Source organism: Botryllus schlosseri, chromosome 14 (genome assembly GCF_051294905.1).
Source record: "Botryllus schlosseri isolate E-star chromosome 14, Bs_hap1, whole genome shotgun sequence".
NCBI classification, from domain to species: domain Eukaryota; kingdom Metazoa; phylum Chordata; class Ascidiacea; order Stolidobranchia; family Styelidae; genus Botryllus; species Botryllus schlosseri.
Genome location: NC_137249.1, coordinates 9,472,070 through 9,480,279, shown reverse-complemented (window position 1 = coordinate 9,480,279; position 8,210 = coordinate 9,472,070). Strand labels below are relative to the sequence as shown.

Sequence of the window (8,210 nt, the reverse complement as noted above, 5' to 3'; positions counted from 1 at the left end):
GATATGTTGTTGCATATATAATAGCCTCTTATGAAATACGTCGGAGCCGGAGCTACCCCTCAAATAACTGACTCCAGTTCCGGCTCCGGCTCCGGCTGAATTTTATGTAGAGCTCCAGCTCCAGCTCCGGCTCCAGCTCCGGTAAAAATGCACAGCTCCGGGGCTCCGGCTCCGGGCTCCGGCTCCGGCTCCGGCTCCAAAGCCCTGGAGTCAAGTTGAGTCATCAGAAAATCGTAACGAGTCGGCAACTGCTGCGATGAATTGTCACGCTACTTTCGAGCCCATGCAGGCCGCCGCGGTCTTATAGGTGTTGCCAGTATGTGCATGTGCAATCAGCTGCTATACACACAGGGGGTTGATGTTTGTAATGAATATAAGCAAACAGTGGGCCGCCAAAACGTAATATTGAATTTTGATCTGAAGAGGTAGTATAGGTATACTGGCGTATTTAAGACATTGCGTTCAAAATCGCACACGATGGTATCGCAAGAGTAGGCTATATTATGTATAATGTACATTGTAGAACTTGCAGATGTTTGAGGCAGACTGTATAAAAAGCTAGATATTTTGTTGGGAAAAAATCAGGTAATCCAATGTTAGAAATAAATGAATTGAATGAATACCCACTATACCACCAACCATAAACATAAGTAAATTATACTATATGCTTCGGAGCTTATATAGGCTATTGAAGTGTTGAAGGCATAAACAAATTCTTGAGTGGGAACTTTTCTAATGAATAGGTGATGTAGGTGGTATATTTCGTATATTTTCGGAGATTATAAAGCAGTGCAAAAAATCAACTTGAAATTACAATTAACGTTGAAAGAGTAGGCTAACTTGCAACATTCCCATAAGACTTCATGCGGTGTTGTCTGCAACATTGTTGCTTCTTACGAAAAACTTTCCGGATATTTGACGTGTACAATGTTTCCCATTTACACCATCAGTATATCGGTAATAAAATCATTAGATATATAACCTATAATATATATGTTGTGAATTGCAACCAAAGCTGTTAACTTGATAATATATACATCTGGTTATTTTCAGCATGACTTCTACGATCAGCAATACCGTACTCGCTATGATAACGATATCATGTCTATCATGGTGTTTTCGTCAAGCCGTTGCTGAAGGTTAGTATGGATCGTTTTTTTTTTCACAACTTTTAGGCCGGATTTCAACACTCATCTTCACAAACTATATGGCGATGATATTGCGGTTGAATATGAAATTATTAGGGGGACAGGTGCGGCACGTGACTAACTTGTCAAATGCGTGGTGCCGAAAGCGCATTTACATTGTATATGGTCTGGTCACTCACAATGACATTTGTCTGTTAGGATATGACTAGCATCGTTTGCCTCGACGAACTTGAGCTATTACAAGTCGATTAGCGACAGCGTCTATCACTGCTCCAACAACTTCTACAGTAAGCTTAAATAGTACTATGCGTCTATACCGCCATGTCACAATTCTTTCAACCTGCTATTAATTAGCTAGTCACCTTTTCGATGGGGTCCCCGTTGGAATTTTATGTTTACTGCCTACTAGGCGAGGGCAAAATCGAGTACCTTCCTGATTCGGTTCTGAATTGAGTATGGATTACAAATCCACGGAGTCTTCGAGTCGAGTGTTTGATCATCACCTATTATGATGTCATAATAGTGTGAATTATATGGAAAGTTCATATGTGTGCCTCTTATATATGCGACCACAAAAACTATTGCCTCTTCTACACCACATAAAGATATAATTTGGCATTTCGTCGACCATTGGACTTTGGACATCGACTTCGTTGGACTGTGTGCTGACAATGCTGCGTGTTGATAACGGCTTCACAGAAATATTAGTTCCGCTAAGTCCGGGGTTCTCAACCTGGGGGGCGCGCCCCCCTTGGGGGGCGTGAAACATCTGAAGGGGGCGCGAAGAAGCGGTCAACTGAAAAAATTTTTTGCGCTTTGCGCGATTTGCCTACAATGCACGCGGGTTTCTCTCTATATAGATCCAATTTCATATATTTTTATTCTCTCATCAACATTCATAACCATCCATACCACCAAACAATCTGTTGGGGTTGCTAGCATCCCAGTTGGATTTTGTGATATGACGATAAGGGGGGCGCGAAATTTTTCACTATCAAAAAGGGGGGCGTGTCTAAAAAAAGGTTGAGAACCACTGCGGCTAAGTTGCTAAGCTCCGTACTGCGGTAATAAGAGCAATTGATGTTTCAAGGCTTCCACGAAAAAAGCACCAAGACTGCAATTATCGTTGAAAAATGTTAGTCAGTATCAGTACTCGGAAAAATTCGTCTCTCACCACTTTACTCCAATCATTACAATTAATAGTCGATTCGAATTTGAGTACTAGAATCATTGTGCCCGGGAGCCCTATACTTCTGACATTATCACTCGATTCTGCTGGTATTCCAAAAGGCATTGCGCGACAATGAATTGAAACGACCTAGTTGACAAATGATTACCGGGAGTATATTATTATTTTTATACAGCTAAACGGCAATATTTATTACCAACAAGGCAATATCCATGGCCTACACGTAACAACATTTCATATTATTATCAGTATAGGGCGATTTTTTGACATGTCAAAAAAAGTCAAAATTTTGTCAAAAAAATCATTCTAATTTATCACTGATCAGCATGTAAGAGAAATTTCCGAATAGAACGTTCAGCAGATTTGTATCGAACTGAGTTCGGGTTGTTTCATCTTGAAATATTATATTTATATTAATGCAACTAACAAACGACAATGTATTCCCGACAGACGACCTTTCGTTTTACGGTGATGCGGAAGGTGGATGTATAGTTATTCCTCTTGGCACTGGCGCCAATGTGATCTGTCGGTCGGTTTCAAACCAAAATTTAACGTGGTGGAATGGCGGAACAACGGTACCTGAGTTTCCATCGGGGAAGCCTGTTGAACAACTGGATGGTCGATTGTACTTTTACAACTTCGCGACTGTGCAAGATTCTGGAGATTACTACTGCAGGTCTCTTTCAGATGAAAAGCTATTGCAAGTCTACATTGTAGGTGAGTATACAGAGTATACTAGTACGTAGCAACAGTCGCGAATAGAAATTGATTACATTCACACTAGTGGAACACACAGCTTCAGGCTTTTAGGGTTTATTACAGTGGTTTTCAATCCGTAGGAGGGCGGTCGTAAGGTGGTAACCCCGAAGGTTCTGACCTTTTCTAGTAATCAGCTTTTAGTGGTTATCCAGAACTATAGGTCTGGGCGAAGGTCCTGAGCTTTCATGTTTTAAGTAATGCACGCTCACCATAGGAACGTTGAAAACAAATGATTTATAGTCTCCTATGTGGAGTACGAAAACTAGTAAATAAGCGACACCATATCTTATTTTGTTCGCAGATGCTTCCGTGACTACCCCAGCTGCGTTATGTGCTAATTATGTCCTTACAACAATTGCTCGTTCGGACCCTTTCGTCGACACAACTACGGGTATTTATTGAGATACTAATTTGATTGTAATAATGAAGCTGTCATATAAACATAATATATATATTTATATTTCTGCATATAAGTGCAGTTCAAGTCAGATGAACAGTTATGTATGTGCCGTATGTAAGATCGGAAACTTAAGATCATTAATTGACTGAGTTTAGCCTTCCGTATATATTTTAGTTGCCAGTCATAACAGAAAAAATATTTATAATCACGACGAATAATGTAGTCATATGAAGCTAAAGAAACATAACCAGGCGCGTAGCCAAGTGGGGGTTTGGAAGCGCGAAACTCCCTCCACGTGAAACCCCGTCCTTTTCAAATGACCGTTCTGACGCTAATACTCGGTTACAATTCAATAAGTGGTATTATAGTGTTGCGCGCGGCCAATTAACGGAAGGCGCGTTGCCAATTATTTGCCAGATTCGTCCGTGCGCAGTGAACTGCACAATGTAATGCGACACGATCTCCCGCTGAGATGATTGCGAAATTAGGTCATTCATTGGCGCGCGCTCGGCAATCGTTGCTAGCCTGATCTATCACGTCTCCAACAAGCCCAGTTCCGCTGGTTTTAATTATCGCATCTGCAATAGGCCCGGTGCGCACGATATCATTGCTGGCCTACATAATCGCATCTGCATTGGTTTGGTGCGCACGATATCATCTCTTGCCTACATAATCTCATCTGCAATAGGCCTAGTACGAAAGATATCGCTAGCCTAACCATACCGCGTCTCGGGTCTACCTTGCTTTGGCTCCTATTTCCCGATGGCTTGGATAAAATGCAGTTAGGTATATGCTGATTAGCGATTGTGATTAAAGAGTGACATCTCGAAACTGAATGACATCGGATGGCCGCAAACATGTGCGACGTGTGCGCACATGTGGAATCGATCGCTAATTCTTGAACATAACAATCAGAAGCTGTGTGTCAAGCCTTGAGTTATAAAAGAAGTAAGGTTTGAATCACCTGCAATCGGCGTCATTATGGCACATATTCCATAACAACTCGTACATTTTGACTTGCGCGAATCGTCGCCTAGGCTACGTAAAACGCATTGAAAAGCGGGCGTCTTTAATTGTTCGACGCGTTGATTAGTGCGTGTATATTAACTGTTCACGACAGATCAGGCAGTCGCTAATTAACAGCACTTCCGGACACGTGGACAAGCTTATCATACGCGTATAACACGAGTATGTTGTATAATCGTTATTTATGCATATACTTAACCCTAATGAATTGATGCTATATTAGTAAATTCGATAACAATCGAAACCCATCCATTTATTTCAACCCCCCCTCATTTTTCGGCTGGCTTCGTGCCTGAGATAACGGCCAGGCATATGGCATAATTGGCCTAAGACGCTAGTAAAACCGAGCCTGCGAAGCCTGATCTGGTTTGTCTACTTTACTTTTGAAAAGTAGCAAACTTAAACGCGTAGTACAGTTTCGGAAGGGAGGGCGCTACTCCATACATTCATCATCGCAACAGCCAAAGAGTTGCGCTGTTGGTCAAGATTGGATTTTGCTGAATATAGGTTTTTGTCACTTGAGCGTGTGAACTGGTACATGGTAACATGGGTGTAATGCAGTGGTTCTCAACCATTTTGTACTCCCGGCACCCTTCCAAAGAGAAAAATAGTTCGCGGCACACTAGCACATTGTGGTTTCGAAATAGCTCGGCGCTTTGCCAGACAATTAGAGTGTGTATATGGTTTTTAAAAAGGGCCTTTCAATTTGCTTTTACCCATAGCTTCATTTGACAATTTTGCATGATAGAAAAGGAAATCTGGTACAGTCGTAATTACATCAAGTGATGTCGCAAACCGTCGCAATATATAAGCGAGCTCTCCGGCTTTCTTTTCCGAAGGACCTCCACTTCTAAAATATATTTTCTTCGTTCACTACAATGATAAAAACCGTTCGACTTCCTTTCTTTCAACATGGACTAATCCATTTCAATATTTCTAAAAGTAAACATTTGTAAGGAAACCGTCCCTCATATAGCTTGATAAGCCCTGAAAAACGATCGTCATATTCCTCGGACCAGGATATCGATCCTTCGTGATTACAACAAGCAGGACATATTCAGAAGAAAGTATAGAAAGGGGGTTGGGTCACTTTGATTTACTAACGATTCACGGCGTCACAGAAACTTCGGACTGCGCCATAAGATTTGTTTGACACTTCCTCCACACTTCCGCATTGTCGATGTAATTAACCATCGCATCGAAGAGGCATAGGCCTACCTACATGGATGCCAGATGCATTTCCAGGCAGATCGTGTAGAACGCGTGGGGATAGCCATACCTCGATTGTTCTACTGGCAGCCACCCGCAGATAAATTATAGTTTCAACAAACCGCGATAATAGCCTTTGCGGCGGAGAAATTTGTAAAATGATCTAATTTGAGCAACTTTAGTTCTCAATTCTTAAATTCGTCACCGGTAACATAACGTTGCGATACAAGCCTATATTAGACCGGCAGTGCCGGCATACTACCTAACAATCACAATATGGATGGATGGTTAATTGGTTATGCTTATAATTCGAATGGATGGATGAATGGATGAATGGATGAATGAATGGATGGTTAATTGGTTATGCTTATAATTCGATGGATGGTTAATTGGTTATGCTTATAATTCGAATTTGTAAAGGTGAACAATGAACATGAACAATGAACATCACTCCCGAAGGAGTTCATTTCTCGCTTGTGATTAGGAAGACGATGAGAAAATTGCATCGTCATACAGGCTCTTCTCTGCGATTAATATTCAACGCATTGTGCAAAACTTATTTCAGCCTTCAGAGCATGCGATATGGTCGGGTAAATCGAATTAGCGGGGGATATTGGTTGCCTGCATGACAGCAATTTTGATTTGTCAAATCTACAAACTTCTCATTGACCCCGAGTTAGATTAATCGTTTGCTATAGACTAGAATTATTTTCCGTATAATTTCAAAATTTCGAAGAAATCTCTCGCAACACACACACATGCGAAACGTAAATGGCACTCCTGTTGAGAACCACTGGTCTAATGATGTAGCCTACTTCAGCATTATGGCATGTCTACAGTCTCTATAGTGGCATAGCGTGACCTGAGTAGTCGCTAGGTATATCGTGTACGTACAAACATTGATATATCTCTTCACTGAAATGCAGGGTTGGAATTAGCAATACGACGTCACGTGACGTCATAGGTTCACATTCACACGAACGTGAACCTTTCAGGGGTTCACACCATCCCTACAATGCAATATTAAATGCGAGATTCAACAGCATCATATTGATGGTACTGAATTACCGATTTATTAAAATTTGAATATGACAAGTGACAACTATGGGTAGCGGGTAGTAGCTACTAGCCACTAAAATCAATAACCAGTGAACGACGACGCGGTACATCCGCATTAAATTTTATCTTCACGAGCAGAGGTTATCAAACAAGAAGATTCCATAAAAATAGAAATTTATGGCGGTTTGACATATATAAGGATGAGGCTTCTCTATACAAAATAACCAACTACTTCCAACCAACAATGATGCATGTGGAGGATATGCGTGCGAGCTTTGAACACTGTCCACGGCTGTCAGTGGGCACCTAGACAATACATATATTGTTATCGACACATACGTAACAAAATTTCTTATGGCGTCAGGTTATCTCCATGGATATTTAGGACTATTATGTTCAATGACGAGAAATACTCAAGTCCAATCTATATTTATCTGACCTAAACGGGGCCCCTTGCAACGAATTTGATAAAAGCCGTATTTCAACAATATTGATATAAATCATCCAATACATATCTTGAGATGAGAACCGTATGGACAAATTATCACCGCAATACAAATTTCAAATTGAGTACACCCATCGTGTGTATCTAGTGGGCTATATTTTATGACACTCCAATATATGAAGCATAAAGTACTCCAATCAGTTAGTCAATTATTAGCAACACCCATCGGGATAGGAAAGTTGCGACATGTCTAACGGGAGCGCATCGTTGCTACGGCAACGTCATGCGTATCCATAGGTGATCACAAACACAAGGTATGACATCAAGCAATATATTCGCCACTTGTTTTATAATTTGATGCACATGGCGGTCTGGATCTCTGGAGTAGGGTGTGTCAAAATTGATATGTCGTCCTGTCTTCGAAAAGAATGCAGGAGGTAAAATGTCATAGAAAGATGATAGTATTGATGATAATGTTCCGAGGTGACGTGATAAAAATAATGTAGCCGCACTGAAATGAATCCACCAGTGTCAATGTCAGCCGAAGATAGAAATGTTAGCCCTGCAAATATCACCAGTGCGTGTAGAATCATATGCAACAGATGGTAAATCGGCGGGGAAATATAAATTACATCCTCGCTAAAATAGAGATCAAATATTTAGATCAGAAGGATCTCATTCATACATAAATATTGGTCGATTTAACCTTACTCGAATTCGATGGACAGTTTTGAAGGATACAACCGGGGACTAAGTGTCATAAATAGAGGTCGGTGAACTGAGGTATGTCGGATGCGGGAGCTAATGAAGTAGCCGAAAGCGAGAGTGGATAATTTTATCTATAGGTGACCGAATGCTAACCATGAACTTTTTAAATGTGTCAAGATAGTTCAGCCTTGGTCCTCCGGATACACAGCGGTCTACATATTCCATCACGGGATGGAAGTATAAAGATATATTTGAGACCATCCCAAT

The 8,210-nt window shown here is 41.0% G+C and overlaps 1 protein-coding gene across 1 annotated transcript; it reads left to right on the top strand.

The window, feature by feature from the left end:
• The first annotated feature begins 452 nt into the window (after window positions 1-452).
• On the top strand, window positions 453-3,634 carry LOC145455187 (uncharacterized). The gene is made up of 3 exons (XM_080333145.1): window positions 453-1,139; window positions 2,788-3,054; window positions 3,398-3,634. The coding sequence occupies exons 1-3, from the start codon at window positions 1,055-1,057 to the stop codon at window positions 3,496-3,498; spliced, it is 453 nt and encodes a 150-aa protein (XP_080189271.1). The 5' UTR covers window positions 453-1,054; the 3' UTR covers window positions 3,499-3,634.
• Window positions 3,635-8,210: the final 4,576 nt, after the last annotated feature.

Coding starts and splice junctions, on each gene's coding strand:
- LOC145455187 (XM_080333145.1), top strand. CDS start 1,055: ATGACTTCTACGATCAGCAATACCGTACTCGCTATGATAACGATATCA. Junction 1,140..2,787: donor TCGTCAAGCCGTTGCTGAAG/GTTAGTATGGAT, acceptor TATTCCCGACAG/ACGACCTTTCGTTTTACGGT. Junction 3,055..3,397: donor ATTGCAAGTCTACATTGTAG/GTGAGTATACAG, acceptor TTTTGTTCGCAG/ATGCTTCCGTGACTACCCCA.